We start from the raw sequence: 19,404 nt of genomic DNA on the forward strand, positions 1-19,404 counted from the left end.
TGGTTCACCTTTCAAATTTTTGTTTTGAACAATAACCATGCACCAAATGTCATTTTCATTGTTGTTTTTGTTGTTGTTGTTGTTATTATTATTATTATTATTATAAACAGATAAGGTATTGTATACTATTCATGAATTAAATGAATATGTTGTTCTTTTTGAAAGTTTTGGAAAGTTTATATTGACTTATAAATAGCTGTTCATACGTCCAATAATATCAAGATTAACCAATTGTTCATGTTGCCGAGATAAAAAGACAGTCTTTTTATGTGAAAGACTTGTGGTAAATACAGATGAAAAAGAAGCCTAATGTGGTTATTGTTAGTTAATATATGCGTGAAAGTCGCCAGGATGTCTGCATCTAAGTAAAATTTTACATCAGCATCCTGAAATGTTAATAAATATACCTAATTCAGGTATCATCTACATTTCTTTAAAACTGATTGAAAATTTTACGCTATGTTCATGATATAATTTTTCCATGAGTTGACAATGTTTGTTCCAGTGCTCAAAAAATCTGATAGACCAACGACTGGGCCCCTCAAATTTTAGATCAGGCCTATCCCATATTCTAAGTGAGGTGCCCATCAGGCTTGTCAAAAGAAAATTTTTATTTGCCTGAGGAAACATTGATTGCACTGATGATATGTGTAAATGTTTTTTCATGATGTTGACATACCTGACACACCACAATCTAAATCAACGAGGCTTATATTGTTGCTTATAATTAAACTGTAAGTCATATATATATATTATCTTATTTTATACTTATATGAATGATGGACAGTTAAATTGTAAGCAGCGATACGAACCCCTGTGTTATAAATAAATAATACCACGACTGTGACTACATGAAATTGAGATTCAATTTTAATGAAATTGAAGCATTGTGTCATGCTGAAAATATGATTTTGTACTCCCATACCTCCTGACTTGGTTTTGTTTAAAAATGACACAATTTTCAGTAATCTTAAAAAAATGAAATAAAACAAAAACAAAACAAAACCCACCACCACTATCAGTATATGCCCATTACATGTAGCATGTATAAACAGTCGTGATTGGAGCTGATGTAAAACTATCCCTTGGGCAGTTTAAATAGTGGCAATTAAAGGCAAAGAGGTCAGCTATACACCACCATTTCGCATATTACTTAATTGACTGACAATATCTAGGGATATATGTTTTAATGCTGCTGTGGGTGAGCCCATTATGGTAATTTGCATAGGTAGGATCGGGAAGTGGAACAACCCATTAAGAGATACTAGGTGCGTGTAACAGAACAAAACTTATTACATTATATTGCCTTGAATGAGAATGTTTAAGCCATATGTATTATATTTTTGACAAGTTCATGAACAGTGGCAACATTACTTTGAAGTCGGATTTTACTGCATATATAGAATGCACAGCATGATCATTCTCTTCGTATATCAGGCAGATACAATTGTGACCGCTGTAGTACAACACATTTCTATTTCCATGGTTAGTGTTCTTACATTTGGCCTGAGTTTTACCATCAGAATTTGTGTCTTGATTTCAGTTTGAATTTTGAATCCAGGGATCTTGTTGGCTGAATTTGAAGTCTGACTTAAAATTGACAAGCCAAATGTCTTATGTGTAGAATTAACCTAATACTTATATTGGTCAAACTGAGGACTGGTATTTGGTAACATCATAGTTAAAAGATTTACATGATGATTATGTTAGTCAAACTGAGGACCAGTTTTATGGTAACATCATAGTTAAAAGATTTACATGATGATCATGTTAGTCAAACTGAGGATTGGTTTTATGGTAACATCATAGTTAAAAGATTTACATGATGATTATGTTAGTCAAACTGAGGACTGGTTTTATGGTAACATCATAGTTAAAAGGTTTACATGATGATCATGTTAGTCAAACTGAGGACTGGTTTTATGGTAACATCATAGTTAAAAGGTTTACATGATGATCACAGACTCCTTACTGAACAGGACATTTTCATAACTGATGCTCATATGTGCCCAGGAGGAATATTGTTATAAATTGTGATTATGAATTTGAATTTGCTTAACTTCATCAGTTCATATTTTCTCTGTTGTATATTTGCATAATATTGAAGTATTCCTCTGTGTATTACATAATATAATGTCTTTAATAGTCTCATAAACACTTTTTCCTTTCTTACATAGGTCAACTTTTGGGTCCAGAGGGAGATCTTGAGTACACAAACATTGAAGACTAGAGCTGATGTGCTAGCTCATTTTATTAAAATTGCAAAGGTATGACATACATATGGTTGAAGATTGGATTGTTAAAAATCTTTCTGAGTAAGGACTTGATAAGCTGTCATAGCTCAACATCTTTTTATGCATGAAGGATACATAAAACTAGAATGCCAACTCGGTATATAAATAGAGGATCTCAAATGGTAACGATTTAATATTGAATATATGAAACGAGTTGAATAATGTCCAGCTTTTGTGAGCCTTGGGGAGATAGGTTCAAGCAGAACACTTAATTTTGGAGTCAAAAGTCAAGGTCACTGAAATAAATATGGTTTGTGCAAAATAGTAATAGTTTTGTACCACATATGGACAAGACTTTTGTGGATAGTAGCTTTTGGGGTAAAATCAAAGTCTGTTGATTTCATGGTCACAAGGTCAGAAGTCAAGGTTGCTGTGACTGATGGAAGTAAAATAATTTTTGCACATTAATTTGAGTTTTGCATCACAGACCGGTCTCACGTGTGAATGGCTTCAATTAGAGTAAGGAAGAAGCCTATTGATTTTTTACTCAAAAGGTCAAATATCGAGGTCACTTCGACAGAAAAAAGTGTTTTTTGTACAATAACTTCAGTATCATTTTGGACTCATTGATCAAAGTAAAAATTGTTTTTGTGCAGTAACTTTTGTTATAGAGTAAATTCCTTGACCAAACCTTTTGTGAATGAGTTGTATTTAAAGTAAATAAAGGAACCTGTAGATTCTGGGATCAAAAAGTTTGAGGTGACAGTTATGGAATATCAAATAAGAAAATAATGGTTTCTGCATATTGTTTATTTTAAGATCACTTACCGTTACCTAAGGTCAAGCATGCAGCCACAAAATATCTTTGAATTTGGGTCTTGCCTTGAAAAATCTAAATGAAATAAAAGTATTGGTTTTGTCATAGAAATTATCTGTTGTCATAGAATAAATAATAAAAAAAGTAAAGTAGGATAAAATTGGGTGGAGCAAAATACACATGGCAGTGGTAATTACCAGATTGAATAGCGTCCATTTGCTGTGTTGGCACAGTTGTATTTTGCTTTTACTTGTGCCTATTTAAGTAACATATGGAATAGTTCAGTTTATGTAAGAAAAATTACTCATTGAAAACATAAGTCCTTGAAAAGACGTTGAAGGAAAACTCTCCAGGTTGTACTAACTAGTTATTGAGACCCCTAGATTAGTAATCCCCTGAGTTAACCATACCATACTAGGGCCTTTGTAATGGACTATTCAACATAAGTTGGGCAGATAATGTGCCATACACAGTACTTCAGTTAAAAATTGGAGATCATTTCCAAGCCTAATTGTAATACCTTTTTTTTTCAGAAATTGTTAGAACTGAATAATTTGCATGCAGTGATGGCTGTTGTCTCCGCCTTGCAGAGTGCAGCAATCTTCAGACTGTCAAAGACATGGCTGGTAAGCTAAATCTAACACCCCACATAAGGCTGCAGCATTTATCAATACTTGTAAGCTAAATCTAACACCCCACATAAGGCTGCAGCATTTATCAATACTTGTAAGCTAAATCTAACACCCCACATAAGGCTGCAGCATTTATCAATACTTCTAAACAATGGTGTTTAATCCAAATAATTTGAAACTCAAAACCTTTCCACTGACCTTTACAACTGATGGTTACTTATGTACATGTAAACCTTTGACAAAATGCACAACCTACCTAGCTCAGATTTGTGATTGTTTCATTTGCTGTTCATCTTTTTTTACCACTTTTTATGAAACAATTCAGTTTCTACATCATATCTTGCTGAATATATCTGACAATTTAGGTAGAACATCCTTAGGATCATTATGATATTGTTTTGTTGTACTGCTGCATACATGATGAAAACTTTGATCATGCAATATGATGTATTGTTCGGATATCAGCATTGGATGCTTTGGTACAAGCTTCAGTGGCTATAACAGCATTGGCTGACAGATTTGAAATATAAAATATTTAAAATATAGTGTTATTCATCAGTGTATCCTTGCTGAATGACAGTCAGAATCTTTGTTTGTTCAGTTGAGTGTAAAATATTTAATGGTGAACTTAACTGTGGTGAATACATCGGTGAATGCTATGTCGCAATTGCATAAACAATTTTGGAGTGACTCGTACCTTTTGCTGCAATTAGCAGTTGAGTGTTTTCATGTGCACTTGCAATGATTCTATGGCCAATATGTAGCATTGGTACATAAGGTTTGTTCCATTGAGCCTTTTCTACTTGATCCTTGGTAAAATTATATGACAGTTCAAATATGGGTTTTATAACACCACTTGAGCAGATATTCCTCGAAAAGTTAAGCGAAATTGTTGTTGATCTTAACATCCACTGCCAGTTGTTCCAACACCCCATTGGTAAATTCAGCAACCTCATTGCTATGGTCAGATTCTGTCACGTATATACAACGATAAAATTGAATCTTGAACACAAACACAAAAGACAGTTAAGTACCCATCAAGAAAAATGTTGATTCCTTTGAACTGAATTTCATCTAAGATGATTAGTAATGATGATAAGGTAACTGTGTAGGTTTCCATAGCAATACTGCTTGGCCTGGTAACTGTTGATATTAGTGACTGCTGTCTCTGATTCCACCATTGTCAGTGAATTCAACCAGGTCCTTTCCTGCAAAGTTGCCTTTTTAACTTAACAATAATATCATGAATGTCCACATTTGATGTTTTAACTTTGTCATTGTGATCTTCAGAAATCACAAGCTTAGCTGGATCAACAACAACACAACTAGTAAATTGAGGCAAATCCACTCTCGTGGCAAAACAGCTTAGATCCACATCAGCACCATGTTGTCGAGCCTAGTAACATCTGTAAATGTTAATAGACATCTTGTAGAATATTAAATGTTCTTTAATGTGAAATCCAAAAGTGCTTGTGGTGTTGGTGAATGCTCAAGTGCAAACAACACTTCAGCAACACGATGACTGCATATGGGACCATCCAGTTGTGTTTGAGCTGTATAGTTCAATAAAACAGTGGTAGATGACTCTTGTCCACATTCACCATGCTAGTCCATATGAGTCAAAATCAAACAATGCTGAAGTGTTACTACATATGCAACCCAGTGTGTGCCAGATCCTGTTGTCAAATGCAGTTTGATGGTGCTGATTTCACGTGTGAATGACACCATGCAAGTTCATTTCTCATATAGACACCAGGAAAATGTCTGATTGATTTAACCATCTCGAGTAAATCAAGATTGTTCATTGGTGTGATCTTCTGCAACCATGTAGTCAAAGACCTTTGCCTGTTTGTTGTTGTTGTTGTTGTGGGGTTTAATGCCATTTTTCAGCACAGGATAAGCTATGCATGACGGCCAGTGTTAATGGTGGAGGAAGAACCCAGGAAAACCCCGGGAAGAACCACTGACCCATGAGAAGCTACTGGCAAGCTTTCTCACATACCCACATTGGCCGAATCCTAGACTCGAATGCACGCAGACAGAGGTGAGATGGCAGTGATCCATAACAGAGAGCGCTTTAGACCACTCGGCCACTTGGGGGCCCCTTTGCCTTTTGGTCTTTGGCAACTTGTTTCTGGCAATCGAAGGCCAACTGCCATTTTTAGTGTTGTTCCTGATTCAGTTCCAACAGCCTTTAATGCCACAGGTTTTGCAATCGCTGGAGCTGCTGCAGCAAACAATGCTGGAATTGCTGCAGGGAATGGAAATATTCCACCAGTCTTTTGTATTTGTGTCGCTTTTATTTTTAATGTCACTGAGGTATTAATGTGGTAGGCTGCAATAAGCTGAGTGTGCTGTGTTTGGGTCTACCACACAGGGACATTTCCAGTAAATTTTGCTGGAGAAAGTTTAAGTGTAACAACACCACAATTGTTTATGATTGTGTTTATTTGTTTCAGCTGACTCTCACTTTAGCTGGCTTTCACTCTGTGATAGGACATTATTATTAAAATATGTAACTGGTTTAATTATGAATTTTACATAGATGCATTAATAACCCTTATTCAGCCACCAACATCCTCCAACAAAAGAGTCTAGTCTGAACGTATCACAGCATAACATCTGTAATTAGCACTAGCCGCACATACCCTTGCATGAAATTACATGACAATGGATTGCCTGAACAACTCCAGGTGTTCCAGTGAAAAATAAAAAATCAGGTACAGGCGTCATGAGGTCATGTTGGGAAATCTGCAAACCACTGTCAATGTTTTGATGACGGTCCACATATGATTGCAGATTGTGATATGCACATGCCATATGATTGGTTTCAAAATTAAGCCAGATTTTTTCAAAATGTTCCTTGATGACTATGTAATCGCAACAAATCTCCATCACTTGTAATTGGTCAAATATTTTATTCTGTTTGGTCATTGTCTCGTTTTTTAAGTTGAAATGCCATGGACACATTTATTGGTGCAGTAAGACCATGTTTGGTACTTGTTTGCCCGTGGCAGTTGGTGGGTGTGCATGTTGGGTATGTGTCAGAAACAACAGCATTGAAGCAGTTCCAATTGCATGAATGATAACAAATGTGATTCAGTAGAAAGTGAAGTGGATAACACAGGCATCCACAGTGCTAATGTTTCTAACTCAACTCTACCATCAGTAGTAGCTGCTTTATGCCAAATTGCATCATTCGAGTTATTTCTTGGTGTTAAAGTGACGATGTGTTTGGCTCCAAAAATAACCCAGCAAACATTGCTACAAAACCCAAACATGTGACTGAGGAATTGCACACAAAAATCATAATGAGGCTTTACGAAGTTGTCCTTTATGCTGAGCAAGTCCACCATTGAAAGTCCCATTAACACCTACAAGTTGTGTAGGTTGCCTTGTTAAGTACTGGTGATGATCTTCATTATCATATGTGTCTTTGATAAACATCATAGTTGGACCAGCTGTTCTCCTGTAATCATCACTTACAGCAAGTTCAGTAATTGTTGTGGCGACATCAGTTTATCTAAAGTTAATACGATTTCCTTTCTATTGATGGAATGACGTGCAGTGTTAAACTACACCAGGATGCCATTGTTAAAAAATCCAACTGTCATACTGGCAGGATAACTATTACTGCCAGGATCATTCTTTACCTGTTTTGCCTCAACTTCCATGATAGCCTCACATGGAAGGAAAAACCTAACCTTTCCTGCACTTTCTGTTTATTTTTTTGATTGGACTCCCTTGATGGATATGAATAATAAATATATCCTTGAACTGAGCCATGGTAGGACTTTTTATTCTCACATATACATTATTGATTTTGTTTAATACCACTCACGTCCTCAACTGTAATCCACCTCCCATTGCCAGGTTTGCAATCACTGAACCTGACAATCATTGTTGAGCAGCTTCATAAATGATTTTACTAATCACAGGCAGCATTGTTTTGTCGATGGTAGTGTAACTGGTTTTGATGGTGCTCATGTCATTAATCATCATAATAGTTCTTGAAGTAATTGTCATCATAATACTTCTTGAAGTAATTGAGCTTCCAGCCATCCTAGCTGTTTCTTCCGATCGACAGCAGCACTTTTCATACTGTCAATGTCAATCAGTAATGTCAACCAGCCCCACCATGGTGGGGTTGCCATTGGTGTGTCTGCAGAGGCATGGTGCTGATTTACTGGTATTTATACCTCCATCACTAAGCATTTATATATAATTGTGAAGCGAAAGTGGATGGCATTAAGTCGCCATCGCAATGCATGAGGTTTTGAAATTTTTTGCAATCTGTACTGTACCTATATAATTGTTTTTCATGTCTTTCAGTGTTTATCCAAGAAGGACAAAGCAGTGTATGAGAAGATGGCTGATCTTTTCTCAGAAAATAATAACAGACAGAGACTGAGGGACTACATGGAGAATGTCCGTCTTCCCTGTATTCCATATCTTGGTCAGTATCCCACGTTGTAGGTTGTTCAAGACAGGGCAGAAAGTATAAACACCTTTTTAAAATTAGCCATATTTTACTTTTTAACTGTGCATTTCTTAAATAACTACTTTAGAACAGATTCATCAGGTGTTGCTTGTTATAAATTGCATTTAACTGCATTGAGTTGAGGCAAGGGAGGCACATGAGACCCGTTTGAGCCTCGTGTATAATTTTATACATGTTGAAATATTTTAATGAAAATTAATTGGCTTTGCATGTTGATTGATTGGAAACTCTGTTCTGAAATTATAATTTCATCTTTCAGGGCATCATAAACTGTTGCCTTTTCCAATAGTGTCCATAATTGATTGTATCAATACAGTAGTATTACCACAATAATATGCCTGAAAATGCTTTCATTATATAAATTTACAAAGTCTAGTACACACATTTTGGGATATATATATGTAAATTTTCAAAATACTACTGACCATTTCATATTGACTCATTCAGATTTACATGTTAAAGTAGCTTCCTGTAAATTTCTAGAGAGTAGAATCAGGCCGTGGTTTGGCTTCAGATTCTTTCCTCCAGGGTATTGAATCCATCAGATATCTGGTATTGTTTTGCTGCAGGCTTGTATCTGACAGACCTGATCTACATTGATGTGGCACATCCACACTCAGGAGGCTTGGAGAGCCAGCCACGCAGGTCACAGATGAATAACATTTTACGGGTGATTGCTGATTTCCAGCGATCATCTTATGGTGAGTTTTCAAAAACTTTATGTGTGTGCTAATGATGTGACCTTTTCTGTGTGTTATACATATGTAGTAGGATGTGTCTTTATTGGTTGCACAGCTGTTTGGAAGAATATGAAGTGCTTAAGCAGTCAACACACATCAATATGTATGTGTCCCACTTTAAGGGAGTTGGAATGTGTGTGTTTGGTGAGTCAGTTTGTTATCCAAGCTGTATTTTATATTTTCATGCCAGGGAATGCATTCAGTATGTGTGTTATAGTGTTTTATGATTCCTCAGCACAATAGTGGTTATGTAGGGCCAGCAAGAGGTTAAGTTTAAAAGCCTATAGTCTGGCCATCAATCTGTCCATTTGTTTGTCTATCAGCAATTTAGCTTCCTCAAAATTACTTGATTGGGAATTACAGGATTTGAGCCAAATTTGTTATGTAGCTTTATTGTGTATTGTGATAGATTAGTCTCGACAGGTTAACTGTGTTTAGGTGAGTGGACTGCAAGCTTTTCATATCAGGCCTCAACAGTAGTGGTACCTAATCAAGGTAATTATTGATGCATGAAAATGCACTGCTGATTTCATACCCAGATTAATCATAGCCTGTGAATTGTACCCCGCAAAATCGGGCTTTCAGCAGGGGTTTTGGGGTGGTGGTTAATGGCACTTTTAGCACTATTTTTGCTGTCTCATGATAAGGAAATGGGAAAGTTCCTTTCCCATTTGCTGGCACGGGCAAGTATCAAACCCACTACCCTTGGATTATGAGTCTTGGCACTCTACAAGCTGAGCTTGCCAGGTGTGGATGGGATAAGAGCTATTCAAGCAGATTTTAAATCCAATGATTTTTAAGAATTAATTAAATAAGAACATTATTGTCAGCAGATTACCTCGACTTTGATATGATAGAATGCTCTTTTTTATTCTTTTATGTTGCTTATGCCTTGTCACTGTAGGTAGATAGGTAAGTAGTTTGGTGTGTGGGTAGGTATGTATTTGGGTGGGGGGGGGTGTAGATGGGTAGTATACATACCAACCATTAAGCTTTTGGCATAATCATTATGCTTTTTTCCCACTAAATTATGTTTTACCTGTATGTGGATTACACTTTTGATTTATGAAAAAAATAAAAAAATAAAGTAATCAAAAGCTTTTTTTCATTTTTATTATCATTGCTTTCCCACTTCATATTATTTATTCAGGAAGGGTTTTCCATACTAAGAGCACTTTCCTTATTTGCTATTTATAGCAATTGTATATGACCCATTTCTTCTTTAAATACATTACCCAATCATAACACCTTAGGAGAACTGCTACTACCTCACAAATCCAGCCCTCCCAGACACTACTTTTAGCTTAAGAGAGATAAAAGTTGTCAGCCGACCTAGATTGTGGTTGGGCAGAGTGATCTTCCTTTAGATATAAGGCTTGGCAGCATAATGCCTGAATCTGTCAGTTACTACTTACACTGGTACCATGAAGCATTCTCTTGTCACAAGAAACCTCGCAAAAGCCAGAATCTACATGGAAGATGTACCATTGCAAGTTGGAAGAGTTTTCCACTTCTGATGAAAGTATACTCCATCTATATTTCAATTATTTTTTTTTGCCTTTACAATTTGGTAACACATCACACATTTAGGTACTTGTACTGGGAGACTAGGCAACTTCACATTCAGTTTGGGCTACAATTATTTTATGTAAATGCAAGTCTCTAGTGCTTATAAAAACTCCTAATATGTGTGTATTTCCATTTCGAACAGGTACATATCGGCAAGTTTATATTCCAAGACATTCATATTCTCCAGGCACCAACTTAAGTGATTTTACTGGTACACGCGGTATTTGGTGCCTTTTTCCCTACAGGTACTTGCCTCATAATGGATATTGTTACACCAACTTTGCAAGCATCTTTAATCTTTTAAGTAAAAGTTTTTGTATGTAATATAGACACTTGTATACATTTCTATATTGCTTTTGCTCTGGTTGGACAAGTACAGGAAAGCTTTTTATACACATTTTACTCTGTTGCATCTTGCTCATGCATGTTTCTGTAGGCAACATTTTGATGACTACATGCATAAGCATTCCATTATATTTGAAGAACACTTTATAGGTTTGGGCTAAAATATGTGTGCATGTCTTCATGCCCTTAAGAAACTCCTTATATATATTTATAATTACATCATTACTGGTACATACAGGTGAGTTTCCTTTACCACGGCATCCTTAGCATAGGAATGCCATGTTTCAGTGATTCTATCTGTACAGGCCTTCCTTGACCTTCCTACAGGTAGTATTATAATTAAGATCATCTGCTGTCACTCTTTTCCAGGTAACCATCATTTGGTATAGCTCTGCACCCATTCTTTATTCAAATAACAGGTGCAGGCCCACAGGTTTATACTTCTCCTCCCTACAGACACACTCCTTCATGTCCCTACTCACAAGGCTTCCCAGATGTTCATGCGATTAACCTACATTATATCCCAATTCAGGACACTAAGCATCAGCCCCAGGGTCTTCACTCATTTGATGAATTGATTTCTACAGTGGCAGCATTAAGTTACCTGGATGACATCCTGCAGAAACCTCAGGCGAGTTGTATCTAAACATGACCTGATAAACCTTTACACTGCTTACCAGCATGGACTTCTTGTCAACAAGGAAAAATCTGACTTAATACCATCTCAGCAATTTGTTCACTAGGTATGGAGTTCCATACATAGGCAACATAGCTCATCTCCCTCAGGATCAGGCATTGAAAATCCAAACCATGTTGGCTTCTTTACTACTGAGGGAATTCTAACCACATGGGAATTCCTGTGCCTTCTAGGCTTGCTCAAAGTGGCAGTGTAGCTCATTGTCCTAGGTTACCTTTTTATGTGCCCATTGCAAATATTTCTTCTGTCACAATGGAGGCATAATGGAGGCAAAAAGTTAGCCCACTGGACCAACCTCTCATCACCTGCATGCATTTAAGGCACCATCTGCTGAATTGGGGCATCCTAACTTGGCTCATGGCAGGTATACCTCTGCAAGTAAATCAGCCTGAGATTACAGTTAGTACCTATGCAAGTACAGAAGGCTTTTGGGAAGCCAGCAATGAATGGTTACCCCAGAAACAACATCTGCATATCAATATTCTGGAGATGAAGACCATTGTGAAAGCATGTTACTGGTGGCAAGAATATTTAAATGGCAAGGGAGTTCTCATTCTGCCTGACAACTCTACAGTGGTGACTTATCTCAAATGGCAAGGAGTAGCCAAGTACCCAGACCCTCATATCCTGGTGGGAAGTTTTATCAACAAATCATTGTAGAAATTCGCCATATCCCAGGGTTGCCTAACATAGTAGCCAAGTCTTTGTCCGGGAACATTCAACTAATACAGATGGAATGGTTTCTTCATCCCTCAGTTTTAACTCGGATATTTGCCCAAATGGGACTACATGTTGGTGGACCAGTTTGTGACAAGGTGGAATACCAGACTTCAAACCTTTGTATCTTCAGTCCCAGACTAAAAAGCCTCCGCAAATCAGTGTTCTATCAATAGATTGGAATGACCTGGATGTATTTGCTTACCCTTCAACACCTCTGATTCCAAAGTGATGCAGAAAACAAGATAGTCCTTATCCTCATTGCACCACTCAGATTGGAGAAGTTGTGGGTCAGCAACCTCATCAATCTCGCAACGGAAACTCATAGGAAAATCCTGATTTTCCTTCGTCTACTTAAACAACCACTATTGTTTCATTCCTACCCAGGGCTACTGAACCTGCAAATTAGGATCATATTAAACAGGCCACAAGAAATAAACAGTTCTCACAACCAGTCATTGATAGAATCACTCTAGCAAGAAGGCCTTCCACTCTGATAACATACAACAGCAAATAACACATTTTCACACACTGCAGCACAAACGAACTACTCTTACCTCTCAAGGCATTTATACCGCAGATAGCTAATTGGTGCTCTTCAAAGAGAGAAGGTTTGTACTGGGTATGATAAAAGGTTACTGCTCCATGGTCGCTGACACCTTTCGTCACCATGGAAGAGAGGATATCAGTCAAAACAAGTACTTATCAGACCTTCTCTCTATCTTTGAGTATTCATATCCACAAATTTTAACCCAGTGCCTAGAGTAGCACCTATCTTGGGTATTAATCTGGCTGAACAAGACACTTTTTTAACCACTTCCAATGGCATATCTGGTGCATCTTTCATGCAAAACCTGCTTCCTCATGGCATTACCAACGGCAGGCAGAATTGGCAAATACATGTCCTGTCAGCAGATCCAACATGCATGCAGTTCCAACAAGACAGGTCAGTTTTAATCATGGCGGTATCCTCTTCTATTGCCAGAAACCTGGCTGCCTTCCATGGGTAACCAGACTTTTGTAATCAAACCTCTATCTGGTCTGGACACATCAGCTCAAGGCCACCTACAAGACTAAGTTAGGGCTTTGACTTGCTACTGTAATAGCACAGAGCTGCTGCATCAAGGGAGATTGCACCTATTTGTACCTCTCCAGAAGAACAGGAGGAAATATCAACAACTGAATCATTCTGGGTATTCACTCTGCATATTGAGAAATAAGCCCAGCTCAAATAAACTTCTTATGCATATCAGTTCACAAGGTTAGAGCAGTTGCCACCACCATAACATTTGACCATAACTGTTATGTAACCAACATCTTTCAAGCCGTGGGATGGACATCAGAGTCCACATTCTATAGCTTTTATCTCTCAGATCTGTCCTACCAAAAGGCCCAGTTCAGTCTGGTGGGACCTATATCCGCAGCTGAACAGGTCCTGCTTCCAGGTCGATGAAAAGCTTTTTAAGATGTGCTCATGAGGTTAGAGCAGTTGCCACCAGCATAACATTTAACCGTTGATCGACATCTTCTTAAGATACCTTAGCAGACCAGAGATGATATCTCTGGGGTAAAGGGACGTACCTTCCTCCACTTTTACTTATTCTCCTTAGTTATTATGATTGAGTAATGTATTTAAAGAAGAAACCAATTTTTCTAGTAAAATATATTTCTTCAAGAATATTCACCCAGTCATAATATGCATACATCCTCTCAGCCTCTCCCCAGTTACAACCATAAAGAGCATGCCTTCTGCTCCAGTAATAACTGACGGGCTCATGTATTTTGCTGCCAATCCTTATAGAAAAGAGGTGATCACTCTGCCTGACCACCCTTAAGGTCGGCAGACAAAATCGTAGGGAAATAGAATGTTCAAGTCATTGTGAGCATTATCCTCACCAATTTAGCATTCTTAATCCAATTTAATCATTACTTAATTTTAACACTTCATACACATAATTCCAACATTTTCGTGAAAAGTTCACATGTCTGAGTCATTGGGAGCGTTATACTCACTGACTTGACATTATAACTTCAACTGAGTACCTGATTAATCTAGTAATCTATAAAAACATGTATGAAAATTTACAAGAATTACATTTACGTATATTTTATATCTCACCGACTTGGTTAATTTTTGGTTTCTATGCTCTGCCTCTTGGAGAAGCGATAAACTTAATGGAAAGATCCACATGTTTGTATAATTACCATACTGCACAAAGAGCAGGTCATAGTCAAAGTTTGCTATCCTGCAATTATTAACGTTCATATATTAAGAAACTTTAGGCTGTGCTTGGACTAGATTTGTATCTTGCTTCCTTGATGCCTTGTCTCCCTTATTTGAGAACATTGAAATCTTTTGTCCCAGTTGATCTGCTCTTTTATTCCTCTCTTTAGCCACCACCATTAGAAGTTCATAACTAGCCATATGTCATACCTAACCAATCTATAATAAAGGTATTTTAACTCCATTATCTGTCCAAAAAAAAGAAAATCATCTTTTTTGATTTATTTGTAAATATAGGGCTTTTCTTTATTTATTGTATGAAATCTCGTAAGTCCTGCCAAGAAAATTGAGACATCGTGGCCATTTGGTTGTAGCAATTTAGCTATTTTTGTTTAATGCCATCTCAACATAGTACCATTTTGGATCTGTCCGTACATCTGTTATATATGTATCAAGACCTTATCTCAAACTCAGTTTGTTTACTTAGATAAAAATGGAGGCTTGACAAAAAGGAAGTCTTTGTAGATTGGAAAGCTGAATATCAAGTATTGTGATGAGGTGCAATGACAATTTAAGTTGTATTCACATTATTTTAGTAAATTTGTTTCCTGCTTTACTTTTCTTCTCAGCAGAATAAGTACTTGAGCAGTTGATAAGGATCCTGAAAGGCAGAAATTACTGAACTTGTTTCATAGGGTATCAATACTCATATAAAATCCATTTCAGTAATCTGAAAAAAAATGTTTTCTCCTATTTTAGATCATCTAGAAGTTTTGGAGCATGTTCAGAATTACCTCAAATCAGTCCGCTACATTGAGGAGCTTCAGAAGTTTGTAGAGGATGACAATTACAAGTAAGTCTCAGAAATGGCATTGCTTGTCATGCATTCTGTTGCTTATTTTCTGATACCTTCTTAAACAAGGTGACAACTGAATCAAATATGCCCACGAGTTGTATGTCTTCCTCAGATTTGATTGGTTTCAATAGCTCATTGATGGCAGCATCATGCTGTCCTCTGCTCCAGGTCAGCCAGTAAAAACAAATGTATATGGTGTGGCACATTTAATTAAACTTCGGTTGTAAACTGCTGTTGCATTGCATTTCATTAACGTTCATATTTTGATCTACAGTAGCAGATCAAAAGTGGGTAGCCACCAGGAGTAAGAAAAGTGGATACCATGTAATGAAAAATGATTTGAAATGGTCACTGTATGGTTAAGAATCATTCTGTTAGCTTGATCTTACCTGTATGCACTAATATCAACTGTAGTCTGAAATTGCAAATAGTCAGTGAGTGCTGTATTGAAACCTCCCTAGTATGCAGACAAAACTAGGCAACTTAAGGTAGGGAATTGACAAGCTGCCTGATTTTAGAAATACAGTGTGACCCTGCTATAGCATGCTTCATTATAACAGGAATTTGGATTTAACACGGTTGTGGTGTGGCTCCTGAAACTTCATATACTTGTATTTTTCTCTTACACAAAAAAAATTATTTCCCTGAAGGATGAAGAAAAAAAACGTAAAAAGTTTATTATCATTTTGGGGAAGAGATCGCGCATGAATAATACAAGATGATCTTGGAGTGGCTTCTGAAATTTGATATGTATTTTTCTTGTACACAAAAAAAATATTTTTTTCTTCTTAAAAGTACGGGGGCCCCGAGTGTCCGAGTGGTCTAAAGCGCTCTTCGTTACGGATCACTGCCATCTCACCTCTGTCTGCAGTGGTTCAAGTCTAAGAGCCAATGTGGGCATGTGAGAAAGCTTGCCAGTAGCTTCTTGTGGGTCGGTGGTTCTTTCCGGGGTTTTCCGGGTTCTTCCTCCACCATTAATACTGGCCGCCATGTATAGCCTATCGTGTGCTGAAAAATGGCGTTAAAACCCCACAGCAACAACAACAACAACTTAAAAGTACGAAAAATGTGTAAAAAGTTTATTCAGGAATTGCACAGGGCTTCGCCAGTGTCACAAATTGCAATTTGTTTTCTTTATTGGCGGCAAAATGTACCATCTGATGATTTTTTTATTTTATTTATTTGTGGATGGTAAGTAAAATATTTTTTCACTCAGAATTAAATCCTCCTGGGTTCTTCCTCCACCATTATTACTGGCCGCCATACATAGCTTATCATGTGCTGAAAAATGGTGTTAAACCCCACAACAACAACAACAATAACGTATGCACCCTTCATCAAAGAAAGCTGACTACAATATTCAATAAAAACAAAGAACCTTTCTTCAGAGAAAGTCAGTACCAGACTTAAATAAAAGCAATTTTGTTGAATCCAGTTTTCAGCTGGATAACATATTCAAACCTTTTGAGTACAACCAAACATGATTTGTTTCTCTATGTTCACGTCAATGAACAATGTGTCATGTGTTATTTGACAAACTATACATGCAACAGTATGGATGCCTACGCTACATTTAGAGAGTTCAAGGATATACATTTTAATGCTCCTGATGAAAAAGAGAGAGGAATAAATGATAACAAAACAAGGTTAATTTCTTTCATTTTATTATCAAATAAGCATTTTGTTCATCTATTTTATTGTAGTGTGCAGGGAGGGAGAGACAAATTCAATAAAAATTTATTTTGTTTCTTATGTCTTGGGATATATGACCTTGGTGAAAAAAGTTTCACCATAAGTTCTTGGATAGGAAAAAAATTATTGTATTGTGTCCTAATATATACAGTAAGTATAGTACTTTGGATCTGTTAAACCTGGTATCAGCCACACAAATGGCTGCCAGACCCAGTTGACTTAGCACAAGCTCTAGATGAACTCCCTAGGCAATTTTTGCTGAAAACTTTTATGAGGTAAGAAGATTTAATTTTTTCTTCTTTCCAGATGTAATCCATGTCACTCTGGTTGTCCTGCTCACATGTAGGAGAGTAGGTTAATCTTCATTTGCGGAGTCTAATATTCTCCTTTCAAAGGTTACCTGGGATATGGGCTGGATGCTCAAAATTTCCTCTACCTGTTACCAATTTTCCTATTGTTAACATGATCGGGGAACGTATTCAAAGGAGAAAGTAGATATTTTTAGTAAATTATGTTTCTCCTAGAATACTTAACCGATCACATTACTTTAATACCTTCCCAAACTCCCTGCAATGTAAGCATCCTTTTACATGATGTTACACTCAGCTTTAAACTAGCGCTACCTGTAAGTGGCAAGGGTAGGTAATAACAGGAGTAATTTCCCTTTGTATATTACAGACAGAAAGATGAATTTTCATCTTTGGGAGGACTGGATTTGGGAAGTAGTAGGGCTTATATTTTTATTGTTAATGTGATTGGGTGATTATTCTTGGATTAATGTAATTTGCTAAAAAAATTGCTTTCCTTGTGCCTATCCTTTTGCATCAAAATAAATACATTAACTTAATCTAACATTTTATTTTGTTTTTATACAAGTCTCAGAAAGTTTGCAAAATCTAAACCACTTTTATTAAGTGTTGCAAATATCATTTTTTTGGTTTAACTGTCAAAGTATTTGTGTAAATTATTTCATGTGTAAATTAAATGAATAAATTTCAAGTACCAAATATACATGCTGGGCTATGTCTATGATGTAGCTAATGTATTGTATAGCACAGCACAAATATAGCTATGTCTGTAATGAGATGTTTACCACAGTACAAATGTTCATTAGTTAATTTTCACACACAGACTGTCCTTGAAAATGGAGCCACCACTGCAGTCATTGTCCTCTTCCCGAGAAGACGTGGCAAAGGTCCCAGCCTCACCCTCCACTGAACCACGCACTTCTTTGACCCCCCAGGCAGCAGGGGGATCCAGACATCAGGCCCACAGGAAGTCTAAAAGTCTTAGTGCCAAGTAAGCAGATTAATTGACGGGACTTCATATGAATCTATTGACCACTAGACAAACTGTTAGCTGTTGTAAATCCTGAAATAGATTCGTCATTTAGTCAGTGAATGTAATTGTTGGCCATTGAAGTGATATGAAGATTTCCTTGATTCTAGTCTTTTTGCCTTTGTTATACAGTGAAATTATAGGCCATTCCTATCTACAGATAAGGTTGACCTTGGTGAGGGGATGTATTGTCATGAGTGTTACACCCTCCTCACAAAAGTGGTCAGTGTTACCCATATTTCAGGCTTCAGTGACTTGGGTTTAATTTTCTTCTTAAGTATATTTTACAAGCTTTCTTCAAGTGTGTGTGTGTGATTAGGATTTTTAATGTAGCTTTAACAATTTTTCAGTCATAATGCTCTGATGTCTACACTGTGGCAGTTTATAGTGATGTCTAGAACTGGGGCATCATGCTGCAGACAGGTAGCATGATGTCCCACCCAGTCACATTATCCTAACACCAGGCCAACCAGTCCTAACACTAACCTCTTAATGCTATGTGCCTAGCGAGGCAGCTGTTAGTACCATTTTTGTAAGTCTTTGGTATGACTTGGCTAAGGTTCGAACCCACGACCTCCCGCTTCTGAGCTTTTTTCATGGTAAAATCATAAATCTAGATGATTCTCTGCATCTCTAGCAGTACTACACCCTTACCACAAAGCAGATTTGCTGTGACCTATGTTACATATTTTTACCCAATAAAGGTTTTGCATTTAGCTCATGACCAGATAGTTTGGCTATTTTGTTCCCCGTTATTTATACTATTATACTAAGATTCATGAAACTTGAAGGAATGCATCTTGATCAAATACTGTCATCACAGATATAGCTTATTGTGATCCATATTTCATGCAGCTCTTATCTGGCGCCATTCACATGTGCTGCCAGAATCTCGGTTTACTTCTTTATGTTAAGTTTTTGCTCATGACAACTTAGGTTTCGGGGATGCTGTGTATATACTATCCTATTCTTAATCATAAAACTTGGATATGCATTTTGATGAGCATTACTTCCTCATTTCATTGGTTGGTTTTTTTGGCCC

At 37.0% G+C, this 19,404-nt stretch overlaps 1 protein-coding gene across 7 annotated transcripts in view; it reads left to right on the forward strand.

Annotated features, from left to right (window-relative positions):
- Positions 1–19,404, forward strand: part of LOC149778438 (ras-specific guanine nucleotide-releasing factor RalGPS1-like) — a 137,918-nt gene that overhangs the window by 67,700 nt on the left and 50,814 nt on the right. For all 7 annotated transcript variants that reach the window (XR_016415498.1, XM_089939267.1, XM_089939268.1 and 4 more), the window contains 6 exons: positions 2,178–2,267; positions 3,585–3,677; positions 8,016–8,139; positions 8,754–8,885; positions 15,236–15,329; positions 18,156–18,323. Coding sequence is in view for 6 of the 7 variants with exons in the window: in XM_089939267.1 (XP_089795393.1) it covers positions 2,178–2,267; positions 3,585–3,677; positions 8,016–8,139; positions 8,754–8,885; positions 15,236–15,329; positions 18,156–18,323 (701 nt within the window). In the remaining variant the exon portion in view is untranslated. The remainder of the gene's footprint in view (positions 1–2,177; positions 2,268–3,584; positions 3,678–8,015; positions 8,140–8,753; positions 8,886–15,235; positions 15,330–18,155; positions 18,324–19,404) is intronic.

The sequence above is a fragment of the Sinohyriopsis cumingii genome, chromosome 17 (assembly GCF_028554795.1).
Source record: "Sinohyriopsis cumingii isolate HCF-2022 chromosome 17, ASM2855479v2, whole genome shotgun sequence".
Taxonomy (NCBI): domain Eukaryota; kingdom Metazoa; phylum Mollusca; class Bivalvia; order Unionida; family Unionidae; genus Sinohyriopsis; species Sinohyriopsis cumingii.